The sequence below is a fragment of the Cyprinodon variegatus genome, unplaced genomic scaffold (genome assembly GCF_000732505.1).
Source record: "Cyprinodon variegatus isolate N-32 unplaced genomic scaffold, C_variegatus-1.0 Scaffold47, whole genome shotgun sequence".
NCBI classification, from domain to species: Eukaryota; Metazoa; Chordata; class Actinopteri; order Cyprinodontiformes; family Cyprinodontidae; genus Cyprinodon; species Cyprinodon variegatus.
The window spans coordinates 1,608,776-1,636,454 of record NW_015150500.1 but is presented as its reverse complement, the minus strand read 5'-3'; the positions used below and the strand labels follow the sequence as shown (position 1 = coordinate 1,636,454).

General features: G+C 36.4%; 3 protein-coding genes across 5 annotated transcripts; 1 reads left to right on the top strand and 2 right to left on the bottom strand.

The window, feature by feature from the left end:
- Positions 1-571: 571 nt before the first annotated feature.
- LOC107082079 (neurogenic differentiation factor 4-like) lies at positions 572-4,975 on the bottom strand. Its single transcript, XM_015370542.1, has 2 exons — positions 4,802-4,975; positions 572-2,259 (listed from the first exon to the last, which is right to left on the bottom strand). Exon 2 carries the CDS (start codon positions 2,251-2,253, stop codon positions 1,255-1,257), a length of 999 nt encoding a protein of 332 aa, XP_015226028.1. The 5' UTR covers positions 2,254-2,259; positions 4,802-4,975; the 3' UTR covers positions 572-1,254.
- Positions 4,976-11,154: 6,179 nt separating this feature from the next.
- On the bottom strand, positions 11,155-26,455 carry endou (endonuclease, poly(U) specific). Of its 3 annotated transcripts, none has more exons than XM_015370537.1 (11): positions 25,783-26,455; positions 18,194-18,268; positions 17,990-18,112; positions 17,775-17,897; positions 16,495-16,623; positions 12,987-13,149; positions 12,663-12,868; positions 12,392-12,505; positions 12,202-12,308; positions 11,969-12,111; positions 11,155-11,368 (listed from the first exon to the last, which is right to left on the bottom strand). In XM_015370537.1, exons 2-11 carry the CDS (start codon positions 18,249-18,251, stop codon positions 11,254-11,256), a joined length of 1,281 nt encoding a protein of 426 aa, XP_015226023.1. In that variant the 5' UTR covers positions 18,252-18,268; positions 25,783-26,455; the 3' UTR covers positions 11,155-11,253. The 3 variants fall into 3 exon arrangements, with proteins under 3 accessions (XP_015226023.1, XP_015226022.1, XP_015226024.1); XM_015370536.1 differs by having other exon boundaries at positions 12,987-13,152; positions 25,783-26,453; XM_015370538.1 differs by lacking the exon at positions 16,495-16,623 and having other exon boundaries at positions 12,987-13,152; positions 25,783-26,451.
- Positions 21,326-27,399, top strand: tsfm (Ts translation elongation factor, mitochondrial). Its single transcript, XM_015370539.1, has 6 exons — positions 21,326-21,472; positions 21,632-21,778; positions 21,844-21,972; positions 22,050-22,172; positions 23,732-23,813; positions 26,841-27,399. The coding sequence occupies exons 1-6, from the start codon at positions 21,425-21,427 to the stop codon at positions 27,227-27,229; spliced, it is 918 nt and encodes a 305-aa protein (XP_015226025.1). The 5' UTR covers positions 21,326-21,424; the 3' UTR covers positions 27,230-27,399.
- The last annotated feature ends 280 nt before the right edge of the window (positions 27,400-27,679 follow it).

The following is a 27,679-nucleotide window of genomic DNA, read 5'->3' as shown; positions in this document are numbered from 1 at the left end:
TCTATCTATCTGTCTGTCTGTCTGTCTGTCTGTCTGTCTGTCTGTCTGTCTGTCTGTCTGTCTGTCTGTCTGTCTGTCTGTCTGTCTTTTACGGACGGTGATGGGAAAAGGCACCACTGCATATATACTTTATGATTAGGCTTGTACCATGAAACCAACCAATTCAGATGAATGGTAGTATTTATGATGTAACGTGTGTTTTAATGTTTAGAATTATGCCAAAATCTTGATGCCCAAGATATGTGGTTCAAACTGCTTGTGTAAATTTATCAAAATATTAGTAGGTATTCTAAATGAACATGTGTGAATTACAAGTAAACTAAAACATATATATATATATATATATATATATATATATATATATATATATATATATATATATAGTATGATATCCTATCATTCAGCTCTTATTGTGAAAAACATTAATGTGGTATGAATTCTTTAATTTGTATTGTAGTATTACTGCATCCCAGAACATTCAATTAAACCTGTAAAAAACCCAAACTTGACGTAACATGCAAAGATGACTCATACAAAGACTTATATATTTTCAAAAAACATTTTATAGCACATTATTTCAAAGAATAAGCAAAAGTAAATAAGTCTACTACATACAAATTCAACACAAATATGGCGACTTTGTCAAGCTGAGAACGTTTTGGTTTCCTTCTTTTGATATCCACAAAAAAATCAAGTAAGTCATTGTTTACAAATCAATCTCTTGATGTGTTTTTCAGTGCAAAACATTAAATGAAACACAAGAACGGAAACTGGACACAAGAAAAGCTTTAAGGGATCAGCTAAGAAAACAGTTAAAAACATTGACAGAAACATATGCAAGTAAAAAAAACAAACTATGTACACTGTTTTAAATTAAAGAATAAATAAAAGTACTTTATGCAGGAGATCTCATATTGCCAGAGCAAAAATTAGAAGTGCTGACTAACAGAAACAGATCATCTGGTCAAAATGGTAAAAGCAACAGCTGCGATAACCTGAATAGTTCTTTAATCTTTTGGTAATCAAATAGGAAGAAACTGTACTGGTTTCAGTCAAGTATTTTCTAATTATACAATAACAACACTCAGCGGTGCTAATCTACTGGAACACCTTATGTTTATAAAAGTCTACCGTTTTCCTTGCAGTTCTTTGTTAGAAGATCCTTAAGTCTTAAAACCAGATCAAGGGGTCATCAGGGATTCATTATTTGGACTCAGTTATGTTGACGTGACATCTTAAATGGCTTAATTCATTTCAGTCTCTGTAGACTGAGGTTATCTGTCTGGGTATGATGTGTGGTGGATGGTAGGAATCGTATGGACCCTCTAAATGAACATCATAGCCGGTCTGAGTCGGATAGAGAACCTGGTCTACGTGGGAGGGGGAGTACTGGTGCGGAGTGGGTGGGTAGTTTGGGGAAGGCTCCTGTTTGCGCACCATGTTGCTGCTGATGCTTAGAGGTGGTGTAGGGGGACCGTCATATGGAGGGGTTCCCACACTCCCAGAATTATACTCGAGTGGAGAGTGATTCTCAGTCTGTCTTCCTTTCACTGCTCTCAGGTGAAGCATGTGAGCAGTGTCATAGGTGCCATAAGGCGGGCTTGGCAGGCCTGGAGAAGTGTATCCTATTCCACCCAGAGGATTGGACGGTGGATGAACTCCAAGCCTTTCCTCGGGTCTCATCCCAGCTCCAGTACCTGATCCTATCTGTAAACATCCAGAAACCAAGTTGGTTGTGGGCTGAGACAGCCCCTTACACAGTGTCTCCATGAAAGCCCTGCTCTCAGTGGAAAGCCCTCCCTCCAGGGCCTCAGACAAGGCGCATATATAGTTGCGGGCAAGTCTCAGTGTCTCAATCTTGGACAGTTTCTGGGTTTTGGAATGACAAGGCATGATGCTGCGCAGGTTCTCCAGAGCATCATTTAGGCCATGCATCCTGGAGCGTTCCCGGGCGTTTGCTTTTATACGTCTGGCGCGGAAACGCTCCTGCCTGGCTTTGGTCATTCGCTTTTTCTTTGGCCCACGTCTCCTGGATTCACTTTCATCCTCCTGTCCTTCCTCCCCATCCCCCTCATCCTCCTCTCCATCTTCACTTCCCATCTCTCTGGTCTGCTGGCATGTCCCCCCTGCTCCATAATGGTGTGGTGGTGCCAAGGTGCTCCCATCAGGTGAGCTCACCTCTCCATCCATCCACTGCAGTGGGCTGATGACGTCCTCTCCCTCTGCTAGTCTCACATATGGCTTAATCATCATGGTTTTCTGTGGAAAAGAGCACCAGGCTTTTTTAAAGATTTACATATACACAACATTTACAGATATTTACATAAACTAACATTAAATTTGAATAAACTTTTATTGATACAGATTAGTTAGGAAAACTGTTAATATTTACAAAATGCCAGAATATTTTTTAATTTAAATTTCTTTCTCCCTATTTAGCTTCAATATTCAAGAGTCTCACAGTAGTTTGCTTGCTTTTGTAAAACTTTTTAACTCTGCCCTAGTTTCCTAGAGACTGAGATCAAGGATAGCTACAGAAAAACATTGATTTTGTCCCTTAGAAACTTTGCAATTTGTTTGTATTCTTGAGTATTTAAATGATAATTTTTAACACATTTCAATTTACTGCTTGATGCCTCCATTAACAGCATCAACATTTCTACTATATGTTGTTTTCATCATGTTTTCTATTTTGTCTGTCCATTCTATGGCTACCCACATACGTCAATGTTGAGATGGCATTCTTAGGCTTGCAGGTTTCCCTGTTCTTCCTCTAAATGTAACAATGTTTTTATGAGCAAGTTTTATCATCAGGCCACAGCCCAAAGTCTCAACAAATTTGAGCATTTGTCCCAAAGGGTATTTGCGAACAATTTTTGCTTTATTTTTAAACTAAAGGCCTTTTCACAGTATTAAATTGATGCCTTATAACTGTTTCAAATAAACCTATCAGAACTTTGCAACACCATGGTTGTGTAATCTGAGCTTCTTAAACCATTTAAGTGTCTGTTATTATTGGGGCATTCTGGCATGTAAACAATTTTGTTAAACTTAACTGACCTAAAACAGGAAACGGCTGGTCTGATTTAATCTCAAACAGTAAGGAAATAACAGGTCTGTGTTTGGAAATAAATCTCTTTAATTCATAATACAATCTAAAGTCGCTTTATTGCAATTTCTAACCCATGAAGCTAGAACAGATCTGAGTTTTTGTGGGACAGAATTTTTCCTAGAATTGAGTTGCAACTAAGTTAATACCAGGGGCTTATATTGATTCTGTTGTTGTTGTTTTTCCCAGAAATAATGATTTGTGCAACTTCAATTTTACAACCAACTGGCAATGATATTTCTGTCAGCAGATAAGTAACTTAAAATGCTTTGGCAGACAATTTCATTTCACTTTCATTTTCTAGAGTTCTAAAGCCATATATCTATTGGAAAGTGTTTGCCTGTGTGGATTATACATACTAAAGACACTGTTTATAGCATATGATGCACTGACACAAAGCACAATTAAAATGCCACACTTGCAGGCATTTTCTAAGCATAAATGTCTTAGAGGATTCTTTTTTTATTTGCAGTTTAACATTTAAAATTCAATTCACCTATTTAAAATTCTATGAAATGGTTAAAAATGAATAAACAAAACTAGACAGATTTGGTAATAAAATCAGTGACTTTAGTCTGAAATAATTTGTGCATTTTTTGACCTATTTAATTCTCACTATCATTATTAATGTTATGATTATCATTTGATCTATTTTGAAGGTGCATAAAATACCCCAGTATAAAATGTAAGCTTTTTCATTCGTTGTATTGATGTGACACATTTTAAAAGCGTTGTGCATCTAGAACCCCCAGTCTTCCTTTTAAGGCAGAATAGTATTTTGGCGATAGTGACGATTTTAAAACAGCATGAATAACATTCAAATGTATTACTTTATTTTTTATTTATTTTTTTTTATTTTTTTTACCAGCTTAAGTATCCGCATGGGGGGTGTTAAAGTTAGTTTGATAAACAATTTTGTTTGTCAACCACTGAATTATGTTAAACAGAATTTAAGGTAAATTGTAATTTTTTAATGGCCCTATGAAGTGTGACAACCTATCAATGCATATATATCACAACAAAATGTTTTTAGCATATTTAATATGGATGCCCTTAGAAGTGTTCGTTAATTAGTTACAACATTTCATGTTGATCAATTCAGTTTGTGAAATGTATTTCAGCAGTCTGCTGTCCAGCTTCAGCACCGGACAGCTCCCCCTGTGAAAATTTATTTGCGAAAGGCAAAATAATGAGTATTATCTTATAAATAAGTTATCTGTAGATGTTTTTGAATACATCTATTGTCCTCGGTGGATGCAGCGTCCCACGCGCCCCCCTGCTTCGGGTCAGCCTAATCCCGGTCATTTTATGAACTGGTAATGCTGCAGCAAGATAAAGTCACTGACAGGACTTCAATCTGGGGCAGCGCAGGATTTACTCAGTGGATGAAGCGGCGACCATGAGGATTAAATGAAATATCCACATCTTCCAGTTCATAATCCAAACAGAGGGCCCAGGTTGAATTAAAACAGGCATTTCCGAAAATCACAGCTCTTATTTAGAGATAAATGTAGACTTTAGATATCTAGATCTAATATACAAATGTTGCTAAATAGCCCATTCACATTGTACTAAACCTTTCATGATTTCTTTGCATCCTGATTTTGATTGTAAATACAAACAAAGGAAAGTAGAATAAACAAAAATCGAACTTTTATATTTAGAATATTTTTAAAGTGTGTGGAGGCCTACCTGTTTCCTCTTCAGGGAGTTTCTTGCAGAACCTTGTGATTCTCAGAAGAGTTTGAAGTCTGGGCGCATCAGTCAGCGCTGAAGTTGGGTTGTGTGACCTGATGCTGAGCAGTCCGTCACTGTGCGGGCCACTCCACGGGGGCTCCCGGTTTTAGGTTTCACGTTAAAGCTCCTCCTTCCTCTCGCAACCAATTCCCATTGACGCGCTCAAGATCGCGCGTGTCCGGCCCGTGGCCCAACGCACCCCCACCGCCCACCCGCCCCCCGGGAGCTCCACTCATCCTGCATGCGTGTGTCGGTTTATGTGCGTGTGTGTGTTTGGGAGGTGCGCACAAGCTCTCTGAAACTGTGCAGACAAACAGGAGAGGCCCAAGCTTTTGTTGCCTTGCAAGGGCGGCCGCTAAATCCGCAGCGCGGCCGCATTGAACGGAGGGGAGACGCGCTCAGCTGCCTGAGCCTAACTGTATGTGACAGCCCGAACTTGCGTGTGAGCAGGTGTTTGCTCCATCCGTCTCCAACATACAGCTGAGATATAAATACTGACAAAAAAGTTCATTTTTTGTTTTTTTTGGGAGGGGGTTCTGACCAGAGGGACTCACATGAGATGCGCAGTCATTGCCAGTGACTTTAGGGACCATAGACTTTCTGTGGAGATGAGCTTTTTGGTAGTTGGAACATTATTCAAATATTATCTAGAAAGGACTGTAGTTGTCAGTTATTTTAGTAAAAGGAATCGTGACCTCTCCAAAATTGTCTTGCAGAAAATATATATATATATTTTATGTTTATAACGTAAATATTCTTTAGATTGGCTACCATTTTATTAAAATTAATCAACAACAAAAATCTCATGAGATAATATATCAATTTCAAATATATTATTGGGCAACAACCCACCTAACCCTTAAATGCAATCAAAGAAAATTAATTGACAAATCTTAAAAGTATTGGGATGAAAGAGATGATGATGATGATGTCTCCAGTATAGAGAAAGAAAATCTTGAAGGTTCTAGTAGTCCTTTCCATGTTCTCTGATTTACAGTTCTTTTTTCTTTTTCCAGCAGTAAGTTAAAAGATTACACTCCAGAGACAATAGGGGTTTAATGCATTGCTCATTGTTATTGTGAAAACAATTAAAAGGCCTTTTTTGGGACGCTCAGTGGGTGCTCCTTAGGTCTAGACTACTGCTTTGATGAACTGTTTAACTCATCTTTAAAAAATATTACAAGGGGCCTTTGCCTATAGGTTTTAAAGGTCAAATAATGTTCTTACCACTTCCAGAATAAGGCTTTCTGGTCTTTTCAAAAGTCTAAAATAACAGCAGTAACTATAACTATCAGTATTTTGTACAACAGTAAGACTTTACTGTGAAGGTTTCTCTCTTTCTCTGATACCAGTCTGTGAATTGCTTTGGTAATAATAAACCAGTGAAACATCAGGTAATTTCCTTTGCTCTCTGTTTTACCAACATCTCCTGACATCCCCACATCCCCAAATCGTATTATTCTTATTTTGCCTGTTCTATGTCAGAATTTTAGCTTTTTTATTTTGTCGAACATTCTTCATTTTTTTTTTTTTATTCCTCACATTTCACCGTTTTGGATTAGACTGAAATGAACACTAACCATCTTGAGCAAACCCTCACTGCAGCAAATCAAAAGGCTGGGTTACCTCTTATGCATGGCTATGGCAGCTTGATAATGACCAATTCTGTTATGTCAGCTGTATCATAGCAGGAAACATTAATACTTTACCTAGAACAGTCAGACTTTGACCAATGTAATGGTCGTAGTGTGAATATGGGCAGTTGATTCAGTGAAAGTTTTAATTGGATATAATATGCACAAATCCACTGTGAATAACTGAATAAGTGGAAAATTAACTGACTAAAATCAAACATTCTTCAGAAAAAAGGGCTTAAGTATTCTCAAAAGTCTAAGCACTTCTATATTTAACAATAATTACACGCTTGTTGTTCGAAGGGCTCACTTTTCTTCTACCATCACTTGGCTTTCATTTTCTAATTTTTTAATTTTATTGTCATTGACAAATGCACATGCTAATTGCTTATCTGTTATGCAAACAAATGGAAATCATACAATAAAAATAAAATATTGTTCAATTTTTATGTTTCAATATTTTGTGAAAATATAGATTGCCCTCTGTTTTCATTTATTAAATAGACTACTGATTTAGAGATTATAAAGTGAGGTTGTAAAGTAAATTTAAAAAAAGGGAAATACATGCATCAAGGGACAGGCATTAGATGGGTTACCAGGGATATATGGAAAATACACTTTTGCCTCATTCCCCAGGTGATCACCTTGCTGCTGCTCCTCCCCCTCCTTCCTTTCCAGTCATATTCTACACCTGCAGCCTGAAATGGGAATACTATGGCTGAGCCTCTGCATCCCTAGAGATGAAGTAGCAGGGGAACATGATAGCTGAGGCTCCATATTTACATTGCACGAGCTTCTTTCATTGTTTTGATGATTTTTTTTAATCAAAAATGTAAAATGAAATGTTTTGGTAGCAAAATTCTACTTCTTTTTCCCGATAGTCCTCCTTTAGAGGACAGAAGTAATGCTCCACAAGTGCTACCTGAGAGTAAAGCAGTAACTGTGACACGATGTCCCCTGGTTCTTCTTTAGTGGTTGCACATGAAGTCCTGCTGCAGATGGTCTTCTCTGTCTGAGGCTCAGATGCCCATCCTCTCTCCCTGGGCTGCTTCGTCCTTTCCTTACCTTTCTCATGATATATGAATTAAGTTTACCTCATAAAATTGAATGACACATAAAACTTCACTTGATTACACACACAAACATAACTCTCCTGTTAATTCCCAAAGTGTCTGAGTGTAACAGTGGGGGGGGAGTGGAGTTAGTCCATCTGTTATACTGGGAATCCTTGGAGAGATCCTGGACAAACACTGTAAAGGTTGTAATGGTATGCATGTATGATTGCTCTCTATTTAAAAAGTATTGCAGAAATATTTGTGCCCCTTAAACTTTTTTTTGTATCGGCTGCATTTAAATCCACATTTTAAATTTGTTTTACCGGGGAGCTGTATGGGAAACAAAAAGCAAATGGAATAAAAACATGATTTCTTACTTTTTTTTTTTTTTTTACAAATACAAGTAAATTCCCGCAATTAAATTTTTTTTTACCCTGTTACCCCTTAATACAGTCTAAGTGATCTGAGCTCTTAAGACATCCTCAAAATAAAGCGCTGTTCAATGTAATATTTTGTATGGCACAACTTCAACTCTGGAACTCTCCTAAAGTGACAGAAAGAGCTAAAGTTGTAAAGCAACCAAGAGCCACATGATAACCCAGGTGTAGTTTGCAAACGGAACATCCATTTATGCTCAAATCTTGCAAAAAGTGAGAAAATGTTTGAAGTTCCATTGTCAAAAGACATATTTAACGAGAGAAAGAAGCTGGTCTGTTTAAACTGTCTGAAGTATGAAATATGCATGTGTGTAGAAAATCAATCACTGCATATCACCATGAGCACAGTGTTTTCACCATTACAAACAGTGATAGTAGTATCATGATGTGGGGATGGTGTGCCCACTAACAAAAACTCTAAACCAGGGGTTTCCAACTTCAGTCCACTAGGACCTACGTTGTGTATGTTTACCATGTATCTCTGCTACAGCAAATCTGATCCAAATGCTTGAATTGCCAACTCAGATTTTAATCACTTTAGAGGATTGGTGATAAGCCATCAATTGATTCAGACTAAGATCCAAAACATGTTGGACAGTGACCCTCCATCGCTGTCTTTGGACACTGATGGCCTTAACATTCAGCCAGAGCTGCAATGAATCAATATTTTCTACCCATCCTTAAGGTTCAGCTGTTTTATAAAGTAGAAACTCCAATTAGTGTATAGATGTGCAAATTAGGTAGCGAAGCTTTAATTTTACTTCAAATATAAATACATATCAAAAGATTTGTATTTATAAACAACGAGCGAGTTGAAAACCATTCTAGTTATCAACTACTTTCCAATGGTTTATCACATTACTAGACTCTGTGAATTGGTTGGTAAAACAGCCAATCTAGTTGGTTAAACCAATGTTGTTTAGATTAGTTAATATATTGGTTGGACATTGACCAAGCGATTGGTTTTGGATCAACCAATTGAACAGGTTAACCATCCAACCAATAAAAATGGTAACAGAAGATTAACTAATCTGACTGTATGGCTGTAGTCAAGTGTAGTTATCGACCTAGATAACAATGTGTACATGGACAGCATGCAAATCTTGGTGTTACCCATCGCTGTAACATTAGAAATAAGTAGTGTTAAATTCCAAGAAGCATTAGTGGTGATTGTGGTTTCAGATGCAGGTGTGCCCTACAATCAAACCATTTATGGCTCAAGTCCAGGCCTTGGCATTCAATGTTTCTATGCTATTTAACCAATAGTTTGTCAAAGTGACCAGTTTGTATCGGTTTTTACCTTTGCCAATAAAGATTGGTTAAAAATGCTATCAAATTAGATAGGTTGTTTCAACCAAAAGATTGGTTGGACACATAACTAGCAACCAGATTTATTAAATTCACACATTTTTTGGTGGGTTTTATTGACCAATCGGTTTTTAGGGTGTGCTGTTCAAATTCATCCAGTTTTTAAAATAACAAAATGTGTGGAAAGTTAAAGGTGTGTGAGTACATTTGAAAGGCACTGTAGGTAGTTGAAGGCAGGCCCTTATAAGCATCAGTTTAAAAGTTTTCTGCATTCTAATAGTAGCAGCTTGGAATGATTGTCTGAGGTCATCTCAGCAGATCAAGAGTGTCTCTCTCTCTCTTTTTCTCTCGCTGCACATGTCTGTATCCACTGGTGAGCGCAATGACAATATGTTCATCAAATTGTTTAGAAAATCCCCAAAACACCAGCAGAGAATGAACGTTGCTCTGTATTTCATGCTCTCTCATCAACTTTAGAAATGGCCATCACCTAAGCCACACTTGAACCTCCCTCCAGCCAAACATCGACCCTGGGGAGACAGAGGTGATACTGACCATGTGTCCCTCCACTAACCATCTCATTGAAGGGCCCCCGACTCCTGGGTTAACCTGACACCCTCCTGCGCAATCACCCCTAAAAAAACCCTTAACCCTTTCCTAAACCCTCTGCAAGCCCCCCTGTTGTGCGTGCTCATTGGACGACCGCCTTCAGGCGTCCCTATTCCATAGCTCCATTGTCTGGCCCCATAAGCAGCTTTGTTTCTGCATGTGCAGCTGGGATAGCCCGCTCAGCCATTAGCCACAACACGCTAAAGGGAGCGCAGGATAATATAATTACAAAACAAAAGTCAGGTGGTTCACGCGATCTGCAGGGAGAATACCCGTTGGGGGAGATGCGAGGACACGCTGGCGGGTGGCCAGCTATAATTTGATTATAAAGTTGTGTGAGCGACAAAGGACACAATTGAATCTTTTTATTCCTTTTATTTACCACTCCATGATTTAATTTGATTCCACTGGGGGTAAAAAAGGAGGGTAGTGTGAAAAGAGAGAAGATTTGCTCTTTCAATTTCTAGCCACCGGCTCTAAAAAATGTAATATGCTCTGACAAAATATTGAAACTGACTTTATTGTCCTGTTGCTGAGACACTGACTGCTTGTGAGGCCCAAGTCGCTGAATCACAGTTGGTTTACGTTTTCATCCAAAATAACTGCTCTTGTGCTCTTTTCTCTTTATTTTGCACGAATGCACACAGACTGGTTGACAATAGGATCAGTGACAGATCCATCTCCTGTAATACTTTCTTTAAACAGGCCAGCAAGTATGTCCCCCTGTTCTGTCGGCAGACCAGAATTTATCCTGTTAGTCACCCTAGATGAGTGAAAGAGCAAAATCAACCCCCAGTCCAGCTGGTCATGCACACACAGAAATAAACCCATTCACACAACCTTCACACACTAAAACACACACACACACACACACACACACACAGCATCACAGCCAGCTGATAAGAGCAGGTTTTTGCCGGTGCTACTGTTCAGAGTAGGTCAAGCAGAATAAAATCTGTTAATATCTTTTTGTCTCTTCCTTTCATAGTACAAGTACAGCTCTTTATGCTTTGTTTTGCTCTTACATAAGACAATGAGAAGCTGCTTAATGCACACATGCTCCTGCCTGTGCAGGGCTGGTGTCAGCTTTGTGCCCTCTCTGGCTGTGTAAATGCCCATTTCTTGCCCCATTAGGCACATATAGATTGTACCACTGTGATAGCCCCACATTCTCATGCAGTGATCTGCAACTCCAGAGGGTTTCACCGCAGATTCATTCAAACAATGGGAATCAGAAAAAAAAATAAAAAGATAAAACCAATGTATCCATTTTAATATTGATTTTACTTTATTACAGCATAAAGAGAGCCAAATGATTGGAAGGTCATACAGTTATGCTGCTTTTCCTATAGCTTCCTTTCTTATTACATCGATACGGGATAGGCTGAAGCAATATACTTCTTTCCATTTCCGTAGGAAGAATTATCCCAGGTGTAGGTCTGTATGCTGAGCGATTTCCCTCCCAGACTAAGGCGACACCTGGGAATAGGAGATAGGAAACTTATGAGCCTCCACAAGCAAAAAAATAATAATATGGATTTTGGATAATTTTTGTATACAGTTGTATTTGAACAAAGCTGCTTTGCAGGACAATTTTTTAATTAATCTTACACAACATTCAAAGGAAACCAAAATAATCTAGTTAAAAGTGTTTTTTTGAATTAAGTTGTTTCACAGCTGCAGGTATAAATGGTTTTCTAATATCTGCACCTTCACCTTGTGGAGATACAGTCATACTTCTAGAGTAGAACTCATCACATATTATCCAGTTAAAATTACATAATTGTGTATGTTTAAAGGCGATTTTATATTATAAACCAAGACAATTAATTGGTGGTGGTTAATCAGACCCAATTCTATCGACACCTCTAATTGAAACATGATAAAACATGGTGGTTGGCCTTGTCATTAGAGGAGACAAAGATGGAACTAAACTATGAAAACCAAGGAGACTGATAAAAACACAGAATCCCAGACAGCCTTGTATTAGTCCATCTGAGGGAGGAAACACCATGAAGATTCCTCCTTAAACTCTAAGCACAGCAGCTATTCCTCTCTTTGCACAGGCTGTTTACTCACTGTTTCCCAGGCCGAGCAATGTAGCAGAGGCTGTAGATGGCGAGGTCAAACTCAGGACTGCAACCAATCACTGCAGAGCCCACCTGCTTGTAGTAGCCATCCCATTTGAACTGCAGTCCCAAAACATCAGGATAACCAGACCACTAAAGTGGGAAGAAAGAATAAAAAAACTTCTGTCTAGTAAATTAAACAAAGCTGGGATTAATACGTTGCCATCTGTCAGGAATGCTTACAGGCCCGTTGAAGCTGTGGCTGTAGTAATTTAGCTCTCCTCTTTTCTCAAGAAGATAAAATTTGATCCAGTTGTGGAAACCAGACACCTTTCCTCCCTTGATTTCACCTGAAGATATTTTGTTCTTTAGAACCTTAAATCTTAAATTAAAGGTTAAAGCAGTATTCAAATGAAATCCTATTCATCCAAACCTCCGAAGATGTGTTCAAAACCGCTGGAGTCCATGGCACCGTTGTAGCGAGAATAGAGACCAAACCACATGTTCTTCAGGTCCTGAATAAACTCTGACTCTGATGCATAAATACCTTCAAATGCAGAATATAATCTATGAATCAAAAAGTTTAAGCCTTTTCCCAATTTGTCACATAACAATAGCTAATATCTGTGTATTTGATTAGAACTTTATTTGATATGCAAGTTGCAGTGTTCTAAACTGAAAAAAAAAATAAATGCACACATTACCCTTGGTGTAGAGAAAGCTAAAAAGCTCTCTGCCTAGCTCGGTGTTCAACATAGTTTCTCTGAGGAACGTATCCTGCTCAGTCTGCTGCTGAGAGGTGAAGCTCTCGGCCTGTCCTGTCATCCTCTTGTAGTTGTCAAGAACATTCAGAAGGGCAGCATAGGTTGGGCGGGAGAACAGAGTGTTTTCATCCACGTATTTGTACAACCTGGAAGCACAAATAAGAAAACAGCTACATTTCAAACAGAAAGATACGTAGAAGGATTTCTATGGGAATAAGATCATATATAGGTTAGAGTTTTCTGTAATTTATCAAAACTGCTTACGGACGGGAGGAGAGATCTGACTGGGAGCTAGTCTGTGAGTCTGACACAAGGGCTTGAGGGTCAAGGATCAACTGAGAGGGGGAAGCCTTGTTTGAGTCCAGGGCGTAAAGCGTCTCAGAGAGGGATATGAGCTCAGAATCAGTGATGGCACCACCTGTGTCACCTGCTGCACATAGCAAAAGAAACAAGGCCTCATTTTTAAAATGAGCAATTAATTTGTAAAACAGCAAACACTCTGTGCAAACACAAATAATAAAACATGAAAATAATAACTATCATGCTACCTGAAAGAAAGTTTCTGTTTTCTTATTTACATTTCAACATACTGCATGTCAGATGTTATTCATACACCTCTAAATAATCCCTGGAAAAGCCACTTTAGGCATCATAATAACTAAATGCCGCATTTGTTATACTTTTCTTTCATTTTTTTTCTTTTTTCCTCTGATATGTATATGATCCGTCATCCTTAACAACAAGCTTAATCTATTTGAGTTTGGACCCTCTTGTCATCAACCTTATCTTTAGTTCCCTCTACATGTTCTCTTTCAGGATCAAAGACTCTGGTTAGGCCACTTCTAGGTGTTAGCATAACTTCCAATAAGAAGAAGGTGTACTACTTTGCATTATTTTAAACGAAACAGTTTGCATTAAGATTTAAATGAAATTAGTTGTTGAACATTTTCTTTGGAAGTGTTCAAGGCTAAATAAGGAAGTCTTGTCTTTTCAAGTTGAAGATTTTATTTCTAGAAGTGGTGCTTTTTCACTTTAGACAACAATGTTAATTGGAATTCCCATCAAAATTAGATTTTTTTTATTTATTTAAAAAAAATAAGAATATACAGATATTCAGAAATTATCTATTTTTTTCTTACCACATATATGAATAAACACAAAATTGTATTAGTCAAGGAAAGTACTCCATGAAAAATGTTGAGACTGAAACATAGATATAAAGATTTTGTATGGTGGCCTTGTTAAAAGATCACCAGAGGTTTCCTTGGGTTAACTGTTGGTTTTCAAAGCTCTAGGAAGTTGAAGTTTATTAAAGGAAAAATAATGGGGTATGGGTCTTTCTGTCTCTGGAAAAGCAGGCTTTTTTCAACAACAATAAATAGTGGCCCTCGAATCTGCCTTTGAGCAACTAGGATGTTTTGGATTTACTATGAACTGAAAAGGAAAAACAAACACATTTTAAAAACAGACCAAGAGGAGCATTGTGAATTGTAGGCTACTTGTACATGTAATTTTACATTTTCAGAAAATCTTTAAAATATCATCATAAACAATAACACAAGTGCGTATATTCTTTGATGCCTGTAAAACTGTACGATTCTTGAATTTGTATCGGAGGCAAAACAAACTCTTTCTATAGACAACAGATCGGTCAAATGTTTGACCAGAAAGCTGAAACTGGAAAAATATTCTAAATCAGAATAAGCATAATTTCAAACTCAAAGTATCTTTCAGAAGGTTTTAAATCCAACCTTGCCTCAACTTCTGTAACACTAAATTTCTTTCTTTTCTTTTTTTTATGAACATCATAATACAAGGCTTTGCCTGCATTATCTAATGTAGACTAATCCCATTTTTATCTGATTTTATTTTTCTGAATATATGAACATATCATTATTAGGTTGAAGATTATAAAAGAAGCCATATTTATTTTGATGTGGGGAATTTTCTGTTCCTATATTTTATTTTCAAACTTACTCACTAGTGATTCTTTTGGCAGCTGCTTAAATATACGCAGAGTCTTAAAGGAAACACTGACCCCTACTGGACATTTGCTGAAGTATAAAACTTTGCTAATTACTTTTCGATCTACAAACTTACGTGATTTTTAATTCAGATGAATTAACAGTGTTGTCTGAGTGCAGTTTTATGTTTATTTTATTATAATCACATCTGTGAATCTATCCAAAAGAATTTTAAAGTTCCCTTTAAGATAATCTATCTAATTTTTGCATAGTTTGATTTAAATATGAATTATTGGGATGTAAGATGAGCCTAAAAGAGAAACATTCACTCAACCATGACTTTTTATTGATAAATAAAAAGTATTGCATTTGAATCTGTTCAAACAAACACTGAGACGCCAATATACCGTTAAAACATTGTAGAGTGGTGAACCTTCCCAGTAGAGGTAAAAATTATTTGAAGGGCATGTGCAAGGTTTTCCCTCAAGGTCACAAAAGAACCCAAACTATCTATAAGATGGAAAACCACACCTGGTTTAGTTAGTGTTCATGACTAAATACCAATACAAGACAGAAAGAAATGGTTTTTATGGCAGAGTTACAAGGGCGAAACTCCTACTGTGCCAAAAGTATTTACTTCTTATTTTGAAGGGAACTATTCTGTGGACTGACACGGCAAAATGGGATGTTTTGGAAAGTCCTAATTTTGGTGTAAAACAAATCAAGCCTTGCTGTATTTTCAGTCTGGAAGACTCTGCCAAGTCTCCCCTGCTCATCCAGACTGCCACATCAACTGGATCTACCTCTGCCAACATGCTCCTGCTCGCCAAGCCTCCTTCACAGCCAATAGCATTCAAGTCTATCCTTAATAAGCTGCTTCATCATGTTCAAGTCAATGTGTCCAACCTGTTGCTTTCCTTCCTTCATCTTCCAGTTCTCTACCAGGCTCCTGAGGGAGGACCTCTCTATAAGCTGCCTATCTATCATCAGAAATGCTCAGTTCTATGTTCTCTAAAAACATTTAGACCAATGTATGTCAATAAATTGTGTTCTTGTCTCTCTGTGAGTCTCTCCGGGTTATGTAGTAATTCAATAAACAAATGTTCAATTCACAATAGCATATCCACATCTGCATTGCTCAGATGATTCCTACAGCAGGAAAGTCAGTAAGGAAATGGGGTGAGAGTGGTCACATTTTTAATGAGGGGTCAATTTAGTAAGGATAACGTTTTGTGTTTTTTTTTTTTTTATGATAAACAAAATAATCATTTCAAATATAATATATTTCAACTGAAGCTATATTTGTTTGATATTGAAATTTTTTTTATCTGCAATACTGAAATATAATTTGATGTGGAATTTAAAAATGCCACAACAGAAAAAAATCTGCAAGGATGCAGATTCTTTCCTGTTGTGCTGTATTTGGCTTTATTTCTGCAGGAACTGAAAGCTCTTTCTTTATGCCCTAAGCTCTGGTGTAACTTGCAACAAGTATATATTTCCAATCCACCATTCTCTCTAACTAAAAACACCTTCCGTCCTGCAGTTTTGTCTTAGCAGATCCTGAGTCTAAATCAGTCGCTAAAAAAAAAAAACCTATTGAAGTTGCCACATGAAACAAAAATAATCTGCGGCTCCGAGAGTCCAAATGGAAAATCATAAATGCAGGCATCAACTGTTGAGGAACAGGTTTATCGCAACTCATGTGAAAATGTCCAGGTGTTAAAGAGGGAATGAGGTACAGCAATACTGATACTGTAGTGCAGTAAAGGGCTTTTAACAGCAAAATAAAACACCATTTGTCTGACCTGAACAGAAGTTTGCATAGTCACTGCAGCAATTGTTGTACTGGGAGCACTTGGAGTTGCAGTGGCACGGGTTCTGAGAGTTGTAGTTTTCATTGCACCTGCCTTGGCAAGATGTGTCTCCGCTCACAGCTAAAGGAGAGTTGGATATTTTATATTTGTTTGAGTAATGCAGAAAAAGTAGATCCCACAGTTTACATCCATTCCAGACACTTTTCAGCACACCATTATGCTTTCCAGCTGTAAAGTGAGTGTCATGAATGATTTTACAGTAGGTCCTTTTCAGCCATAAATGTCCTAGTGTTAATGCTTGCTTCAACACATGGAATTTGGTCATTTACGCATTTATTTCTATCTTTAACAGTGAATATAAGATCCAGTATGTTTACGGAATATTTATCATCTATAAAAAGTAGAAAAAGAGCAAAAGTGACCTATGCTACCATAAAACGCTTTTTACTCAGCCAGAGAATTATCCCAGAAATGTATACAGTTCAGACAGAGTCATCAGGCATACTTAACAGATAGCATAAAGAAAATCTCTGATTCGTTCATTAGTTGCAGTGAATTTGCAGTATGTTGAACCCAAAATACAAAAACAAAAAAGATTTTGCTTTCTTTGAAATGGCAACTTTGCTACTATGGGTGAAAGTGAGATGGAAATGTTGAAAACCTATAAACTTCCTTTTTTTTTTTTTTTTTTACAGGACTAAAACCTTTTAAATAAGTCTATTATTTTTGTTAAATAAAACATTCTTCAATAGAGGTGGAACAAACTTTAATAGAAAAGTACCTAAAATATTTTAAGTATTTCAAAGTAAAAAATTGAAAAAATGGGTTAACCACACCAAACGGGTGACCGATTAATTACAAAGTTTGTAGAATGGTACCATTAAAGGAGGACCTATAAATGTACCAGCCCATCGCCTGGCCAGACACTATATGTATAAATATTAATTTTAGAAAGATTAAGATGAGATGCAATATTTATTTATCGCTTCAGTGGCTTTAACCGAATTATTTTTAAGGCATTTAACTGCACATGAACCACCACACTTCATTTGGTGGCAGGCTTGAAAACTATTGTTTTTTTATATATTTAAGTTAAGATGCAATACTGTGTTTAAAGGCAAAGGGATAAACTGAACTTCTCCCATGTGAAACTTTGCAGGTGTCAAAAAATAGCTCTTGAAAGTACATAAACTGACAAGAATGACTAACAGCCGAAGAGATTATGTGAAGTGGAAAGTTTTTAAGAGCAGGTGCAATGTTTTTGGTTTTACCATTGCAAAGTTCTGCATAGTCGCTGCAGCAGTTGTTGTACTGGGGGCACTTGGAGTTGCAGTGGCATGGGTTCTGAGAGTTGTAGTTTTCATCACATCTGCCTTTACAGGACGTGCCTGCGTCTGAGAATTAGAGGAAAGGTTTGCATAGGTGTTTACATTTTTATCAAAAGAGAAATATAGATATAATTCAGAAGATTTTACCTATTACTCACCTTTGCATAGCGTCCAAAAGTCAGAACAGCAGTCATTGTACTTCTCACAAGCTGGGTTGCACTGACAGGAGTAACCGCTGTCTGTTCCATACCCACATCGCCCCTGACATGAGTCCAGGGTGTCTGCAGACACACGGGATACATTTTAATCATGACAGTAAATCAGTTATACTATGATGATTGAAAAAAATAAACACGTCTTACTGCTGTAACCCTGGTAGAACAGGGTCGTGCAAAGGAGAAGGATGGCTGCGACCTTCATCTTGGATATACAGCAACCTGAAAGGTGTGGTGACACAGCTATTACCATGCCCATCTTTTTATACCTGCTTTTTCTCGGCCAATCCAGTGGGAGTCACATGAACACAACACAATCACCATCATATCAAAATAGTCAAATAGGATTGTGATAACTGAACTTCTTTTTTCTCTGATAAAACTTTTTAAGTCATACTTTGCATGCATGTCATTGTTTAGATTGCGTGGATTGTTGTTATGTGTCATAAAATAATAAATAGTTTTAGACAAAACTGGTAAAATTTTGAATATGTTAATATAGTAGAAAATATGAAAAATCCCATATTACACTTCGGTGTGAAAGTGCACACCTGTCTATGATGCAGCAGTATCCAATCAGTTGAAGTTGTTAACTATAATGACTAATAGGGGTTGCATTTCAGAAACAGCTTTTTTAATAAAGTTAATTACTTTATTAAAACATCTAGCTGCAGTTTATTCAGTAAAAAAAAGGAATGTAATCAATGTCTATCATGAGCCACTTTCTATTTTCATCAAATCAATTTGATCAGATGTTCTACTTCTCAGGCTCCATCAAACATGAGCAACATGGAGTTATTAGTGTGGTGTCCCTGATCACGCTGACGCTACCTGCTTCTTAGAATGTGTAAACATCATGAAGCAAACACATTGATCCCACAAGGTTTCAGATCAATGGAAAATTTGGTGATGTTGACATAATGAAATATTTGCACAAATGTTTACCAGTAAAATTTTCCATTTAGTATGGACAGACAGCATTGAATTTGTCTTGAAATTCATTCCTCATTCATTCTATATAGCATCTTTAATGCATTACAGTTATCATTATGGGTTTATTCATTAAACTGAAAAATAATAATTACCATAACAATTAAAGTAAAAACAACATAATCTATTTTATTCACCTTACTTCTGCTTTTTGGTGTTATAAATGCAGAATGTAATATGAGGCAAAAGTATGATTTCAAAGAGGTCATGTTGTTTAAAAATTTAAACTTTAAAGTCCCATTTTTACTAAAATGTGGTACAATAGTAACCCTGCATGATTAAATGCTTCCAATTAAGAGTTTTATATGACAGAATTAAATTGATCTAAACATAACTCCTTGACTTAGAAAATTATGTGTAAAGCTGCTGGTTTATTTTTTATAAGACATTTTACAAATTGACACAACAGGTGCAACTGTATCAAGATAGTGTTAAAAAGGAAAGCTCTCGCCACGTACTGGAAACCGATATGTCAACTTTTTGGCCTTGGTAATCAAATATTTTTTGAAGGTTTGCTCTTTAAAGGTATTATGTTGATATTGCTAATTTTGATCAAATTTTGAGTAATTGAGGTGAGTTCATATCAAAGCTTCTACTTCTTTTTATGTTTTTACTTTATTCTTGGAGAGATTTAAAATAAAAAAAAATTTTGATGTAAAACCTGAATCGGGAACGCCTTTTAAACCACCCAAAATAAACACACTGGCCATTTAAAAATGCAAATTTCACATGTTTTTTTTTTGTTTTTGTTTTTTTGTTACTATTACCATTTTTATCTTTATTCTCAATACTGTGATTACACATACATTTCCTTTGTTCTTTAAGAGAAGCAGTTTTTCACCGTTTTGTACAATGTGTTAAAATAATGGATTTATTACCAGTGCTTAGTGACATTTGGAATAGCCCTTTATTTTTTAGCTTTTTTTGATATGGTAAAAAAAAACAAAAAAAAAAAGAAAGAAATTGTGATTAAAGGGGATTTTCTTTGGTTAAGCAAAGTTGGCAAGTAGTACTGTTGAATAAAAAGAAAAAAAAATTTATATATATATATATATATATATATATATATATATATATATATATATATAGTGTACAGTTTTCACAGATTTCGTATCATACAGATCATATATATATTTGATTGGATCCTTCTCCAAACATCATAGTCATATAAGTATTCTATTTACTTAATGTATTCATTAGAGATAATAGAATTCATTAGAGATAATAGAATTTAGCTCACTATTAGATTAATAAACGATTGATGTTTAAAATAAATTCTTTCTCTCTTTCCCTCTTTCTTTACTATTTTGGGAGCTTCCCATTTTTTTTGTTAAATAATCATAATACACAGAGTGAACTTGTTGAATCCATTTATTTCTTCAACAGTTTAAAGGCGGCTGTCTGACTCAGTTCTCCTCCAGGAGAGAGGTTGCAAAAGTTATGGAACAAAGAAAAGAAAGGAAGGTGGCTTTATAAAACACAAAAGAGAATTGGACCAATGAGAAGATCAGAAATGAACATGAGAGGAGAGATGATTGTTTCTCGACTTAGAATAGGACACACTGGATTGAATAGATCGTTATTTTTGATAGGGAAACATCAGACAGGGAAATGTGACTGTGGGGAAGATGAGACTGTGGAACGTCATTTTGAATTGTAGTAAATATTGGATACAGAGAAACAGGTTAATAAGGAAACTTAGTAACATGAAAATGAAACTTGACATTGTCGATTTATTGCAGAAGGAATCAGGAAGCAGAGGATATTGGGTTATATTTGAATTTTTGAAAAAGATTAGGTTGTATAATAGGATATAGTTTTTTTTTTTTTTTTTTTTTTTTTCATGTGGTCTACACTCCATACCAGTTGGTGGCGGTAATGTTCACCTAACGTTTTTTGACAACCGCCAATAAAACACAATAAGAAGAAGTTCTCCTCCAGAACACGTATTGATGAACTGTAAAACATATGTACCTGAAAGGGAGAAATTGAGAAGAGTAGTTGAAAGGACAGGCCAAGAATGGAGTCTTAAAGGATTATTGGGAAATAAAGGACATATAAAGAATATTTATAGATTAAGGAAAGCATTATTTATTTATCTTCAGAATACAAAATAAAAAAATAGAATTTAATAGATTAAAAACAGTGTTGCTACATAGTCATGAACAGTAGGTGGCGGTATACACCTTAAAGTTGCTTGCGATCCGCCATGATAGAAAAGAAGAAGAAGAAGTTCTCCTCCAGGCCTGTAGATGGCGTAGAATAAAATAACGTTTTCTTTTAACGGAAGCTTTTTGTCCTTGTTAGGCTTCCTTCTTTACTTCCACAGCGTGGATTTCAATGACATTTTGAGCTTTCATAAGACAGCTCCTTTATTCCGCTTTAATCATGTCTTTAGTTTATTTATTCAGAACTGTTTTAAGAGAAGCAGTTGGGGTAAGCATATCAAACCTTTTATTTTCACTTGAGTTGTGTTTTAAAAGCGGTTGTAGCGGTAGTTTGGCCATAGTCTATCTTTTCATATGTTCGTATAATTATTTAGAATACAGAAAACGGGACATTAATATGTGAGTGTTTATCCTCTGTGCGGTCCAGGCCAGCCACACGGTGCGGTGTTTGCATTCAGGATATCAGTTACTGGCTGCAGATAAAGCCTTGCTCATGAAACTGAGGAAAAACACCGGCTACACCTTTATCAACTGCAAGAAAGCCCTAGAGAAGTTTGAGAATGACATAACGCAGGTATGATTGTCTGTATTAGTATTGAGCTGTTGGTTTCCCCACTCTGACTGATGGTGAACTTTCAGGCTGAAAGCTGGCTGCATGAACAGGCCCAGAAAGAGGGCTGGACCAAAGCCAGCAAGCTGGTGGGTCGAAAGGCTAAAGAGGGCCTGATTGGCCTGTTTGTGGAGAATCAAACTGCAGCAATGGTGGAGGTGAGGACTGAAGGGATCTATCGGCAGGTTAATTCACTGTTAGCTGGTATTAATAGTTTTTTTTTTTTTTCTTGCAGGTGAATTGTGAGACAGACTTTGTTGCCCGTAATGAGAAGTTCCAGCAGCTGGTAAAGGATGTGACTTTAGCCACATTGGCTCATCATCAGAATAAAAGTCAAAGCCAGACAGGATATGTAAAGGTAAGGATAGGGCAATTAAACATTAAATAATGTATCCTTTGTGTGCTCTATCCTGCAGACCTAAACATTTGTTGTCTCATTCTGCAGAGAAGAGAAATTTGTGTTCTCTCTTAAGTATTTATTATTTAATGGCCATTTTTGAAGCTGTTTATCCCCCTTTGTTGTGACAACCACCTAACAGCATCTGAATCAACTTATGGTCATTAAATGTTAAATAACATATTCACACCTGAAAATATATACAACATAAACCTAATTTCCAGATTCTATTATCTTCTAATAATATCTATATAGAATCCTTAAAATTTAGTTCAAATGTTAAAGCCGTGCAAATTATAACTGCCGGTAAAGAATTATAACCCTCGAGCATAGATTAGATTTCGACATTTTAAAATAATAGTGCTTTTCTGTAGAGCCCTTTGTTGTTGTATATGTTTGTAATTATTAATATTCTATATTGTTCTTGTATGTTCTTTTTTGCAATTAAAAAAATGTATGGTAATTAATACCCCATGCCAAATATAATAATGATTCCAGCTAAAATGCACTTAGAATAAACTATAAAAACTAAACAATACAAAAAAAGAAACAAGACAGCACCTGAGGGAGTAGATGAAAAGTTTGATTTTTAACCTCTTAACATCCACCTCATTTTGGCTAATCCTCACTTATTTTGCATACCCAAATGAAAAAGCAAATAACTTAGGAACTGTTAGCACAAATTACATGTGCAATACATTATTTGAAAGCTAACACCCTCTAGTTTCCTAATATATAAAATAAATTTGGGTGACTAGAAGACAGACCAACCTGCATCAGTTCAAACATGACTCAAAGTTGCTTTTTTTCTTGGAAATGATAGGTCTTTTTGGAAAAGCGGTAATAAAAACATTCTTAAGAAAAAGCAGGTTTGTTGTTATATATTTGTTCTGCATCATGTCAACCACAAATGCAGAAGATTTCAGACCTCTAGCTATAACAGTGCTAGAGCTGTAGGGCTTTGAACTTTTGGTGTCAGCTTGGAGCTGCGCGCAATGGCTTCCCCTGCTGGTAAAGATTTTACCGATGGAATTTTATGCAGTCTGAGTTATTACCCAAACTTAAGGTGCACCGGGTCGCCGGAGACGGTGAGTTTTAAGAGGTTAAGACTTGTATGATCAGTTTTAATACAAAGCTGCCAAGCCTATATAAACATTACTTTCTTCCATTTTGTAATAAAACATAGAACCACCAAAGAAGTTTTTGGGGGTTTTATTTAATATACCACTGCAAAGTAATGCATAGTTGTAAAGTAAAATTCATGTATGGTTTTAACATTCTTGTAATTACAATTCTGGAAAAACACTGAATATTTCTCTCAACTTCAGCATTTTGTGCTGCTTTGTGTTGTTTCTCACATAAACCCTGATAAACTGGATCAGATTGATGATGTGACATGCGGAGACATAAAGTTCCAGTCATAACATTCTATCAAAAAAATAAAATCTGTTTAGCACTCCCTGTTTTTTTTGTATTTTTTTGTATTAGTTTCTCTTCTAATATATAACATTTATTTTCAGAGTGTTCTGTCGGGTGAGGAGTTGAATAAACTCAGTGTGGGAGAAGGACCTTCATTAGCTGACCATGTGGCTCTCACGATTGGTCAGTAAACAAAGTGCTTCTATATTCATTTCCAGGCACTTTTTCACTTGGTGCTTCCAGATTCTTTTCCTTATTCATCTTTGAAAGTTAAATATCAAAGGCTACGTTCACACCTCAGGCCTTAATGCTCAACTCCAATTTTTTTTGTGAAATTAAATTTTTTTTGTGTTGCTGTTCACATTTCCAAATATATTGTATGTGATCTCCTATGTGAACTTCATTCATAGAGCTTAAGTGTCCCATATGTGCAATAGAGGATGCGATGTCGGAAGCAAATGTGCTCTGTGTTTACGGAAGTAACCTTAAAAACTCTATCTTTTCAAGATGGTTCTAAAAAAAAGAAGAAAACCTGCTCTCCGCATTATCGTCAGCCAGGGTTGTTGTTTTCCTCCCGCTTCTGCATAGCAAGGCACAGAATAGTGACCTTTGTTTTTTAATGGCGCTCAGGTCAGATGAAGTTGACCTGTACGCCATTAAAACTCAACAAAGGTCACTATTCTGTGCCTTTCTATGCAGAAGCGGGAGGAAAACAACAAGTTGACCTGAACGCCATTAAAACTCACAACACAGGTCTCACTTGAAAAGATCAGATTCATAGCAGATTCAGGACCACATAGCCAAGTGGCCTGGGTCACACTGGAGAAAAAACAGATCTGTGTTGTTCAGACTGCCATGAAAAGATCAGATACAGGTTGCATATGGGCAAAGAAATCGGTTTTGGGGCACTTCAGAATGCTGTATGAATGTGGCCTATTAATATTTTTTAAATCTACCTGAAACTTTAAAAACATGTTTCACACATGAAGACTATACCACATTTTAAAAATATATTTATTATGCAGTATTTTACAAGTTAGTATTCAGGATGTTGACATCTGGACATTAATGAGCTGTTTCAGGCTGTTCCATGCCTTTGCTGTTAGTGATAATATGGTTTGAAAAATTTTCATTTTTAATAAACAGTTTGCTGTTATGACAAAAACTGGGTAAAACAAAAAGCACTGATTTACCTTTTTAGAAATGTCTTCAAATTCAATGTATTTGGAGTCTGTTGAAAAATATATATTTTAGACAGCTTGAGGTATAAAACAATTAATACCTTTTTCCATGTAATACATTTCTCTTGAACAACAAATGCAATCAGGTTTATAATCGGGTCCATGTAGAATTTACCCTTTTGAATCCTCCCAAAATCAACATATTTTAGCGCAGGTGGCCACAGCCTGTGTTGCCAGTAGCCTGGCTAGTCAGACTGTCTTACACCATGTACATGGTGCATATGTCTAAAGAGAAGAGAGTAGAGTCCGATTTTAAAGGCAGGACCAACGGAGACAGCAGAAACGGGTGGAATTCAGTTAGAGAACTGCTTGTTTAAGACGAAAAACTCTTCCAGCTGCTGAAGTTTAAAGAATATGTCCTGCTCTTACTTACGTTATAAAGAGCATCAATAAAATTTTCCTTGGTTGTAGCTGCAATCTCGACTGTTATGGTTATTAAGAACTGCTCCTCCAATATGGGTAATTCAGGCATTATAAGTGAACTCCTGCCTCCCATGATGTAATTGGTCAGATCAGTTTTAGACTGGAGACGTTTTTCTTGCCTAGACAAAAAACTGACCTTTTTTCACCCCAAATGTAACAAAGCTTGGGGGGGGAAAAAAGCTTTCTTTTGATCCTACTATGTTGCTTAGTAGGAGCAAAAGAAGAAATACTTTTTTTTTAAACTAAAAGTTGATGACCTCAGATTTAATCAAATAAGTAGCTAAATAAATGTAAAATTAAAGAAAATTGCATTCCAAAAAATACTCTGGAATAACCATGAAATGAATCAAATGAAACTCAGGAAAAAAACAAAAAAACTTTGTAAGGCCTTAAAATTTACTCAAATCAAAATAATTCTGATATAACCTTACATTTTAATATTTCTTATAATAGAATAATTTACAGATATTTGTTTGCCACTAACTCACCAATGTAGTTCACTCAGCAGGCTGTTTTTAGTGAAAGGACTATTCCATCAAACTCTCTAAAGGTATTCACCCTCTGTGGAAATCCTTAGATTTCTGTTTCAAAACAGTTTCTCTTGGGTTTTTACTCAACCACGCCTGCTGACCCAATCTGCTCCTCCTTAGCAATAAAGGCCATATTCCAGTTGTTTCTGCCTCAACCTGACAGGCCAGATTGTGGGGCACGGTCCAGGTTGCAAAATGAAATGTCACAAAATGATGTAATACTGCAATTCTGATGTTTAGAAAGTGGAGCTGCATGGGAAATCCCATGTTGATGCCAATATAATCTGGAGTAAAATTATAGAAATTTGTATATACTAAATAACATGCTATGAAAATGTATCTTCTTTCTGGAAAAATATAGACCGGTTTAAACGGTGAAAGGCTTGACTCATCTACCTTAAATCATTACCAATTATTCAGCTGCCTGCTAAAGACAGAACACTGACTATTCTCAAGTACTGCACATAACCCCTAGCCATGACTTCCATCAAATGTCTTTACTGTTTTGTGTTAACTGCAGTTCTGTAAAGCTTTTACATATTTTCACCAACTTTCTTCACATAAAAATAAAATAAGCACCTTTAGTATTTTTTTTCAAGAGGCAGAGTTTTATGACATCTAAATTTAATCAGGCTCAATAAGTGCAGACAAAACTCGTACTCATAGCACATGTTTTCATGAAGCCTTTGGTAACTGGATTGTTTTATCAAAGAGATTCAAGTATGACTTTTTATTTAAAAAAAAAAAAAAAAAATCAGTAAAATCTTTAATGTTTTGTTGTTGTTGGTTTTTTTTAATGAATGTACACTGTTTGAACAGCAAAGGCTTGACTAATCAGTCTTGTATATTGAGAGACTTACCCAATGTTGCAACTTACTGCTCCCAAAGAATAGAATAGAATTTGTAGAAAATTTCAAAATATGTACTTAATAAAGCTAAAATATTTCTATAGAAATTGTTTTATTTTTCTCATAAATGTTATCACTAGTTAAACTAATATGTTTTGTTGTTCTTAGGTCGCCTTGGTGAGAACATGTCTCTGAGGCGGGCAGTGACACTGGGGGTCCCTGCCGAGTGGCACATAGGCTCATATGTGCATGGCAACATCAGTGGCAAGACCGAGGTGTCGATGGGCCGTTATGGTGCTCTGGTTATATTTCAGGGTGGAAAGGATGGAGAACAACATATTTTAGGTCACAAACTTGGACAGCACATAGTGGGGGAGGCCCCTTTGTCCCTGGGCAACATGGAGGACCTGCCCTGTGGAGAATCTGAGACCCGCCTCCTGCCTCAGACGTTTCTGGGAGACCCCAGCAGGACAGTGGCGCAATTCCTCAAGGGTCAACAGGCTCGCGTGTTGGACTTTGTCCGATTTCAGTGTGGAGAGACACTGCAGGAAGAATAAAGTGGGAATGTGCATGTACAGCAAAAAAATGGAAGAGAAAGAGCCACTGAGTGGAGTCATGAATGATAGCAGAATAGTGTAAGAAATATACATTTGGAGGGGATGAAAATTAATGTTAACTTTGAACAAATGTTGCAGTTGTCTGCTAAATGTACTTTTCTGAAATAAAATCTGAAATACAATATTTTGGCCAATTTCTTCTTCTTTTTTTTTTTTTAGATAAACCCACAGGCTCAAGTCTGTGAATAATGGACATAAAACTGTTCTGAATTTCTTTATTTCTTTTTAAGAGCTACTGTGAATTATCTGACAAAATACTTACAAAAAAAATGGTTTGTGTTCAATACATCAAATTTAGGGTGTGACTGTTCAAAATGTATTCATTGCCATAGATTGTAGCTGTTGTAAAAACCCAAAAAACATGTTAAAAAAAAAAAACTTAAAATCCGT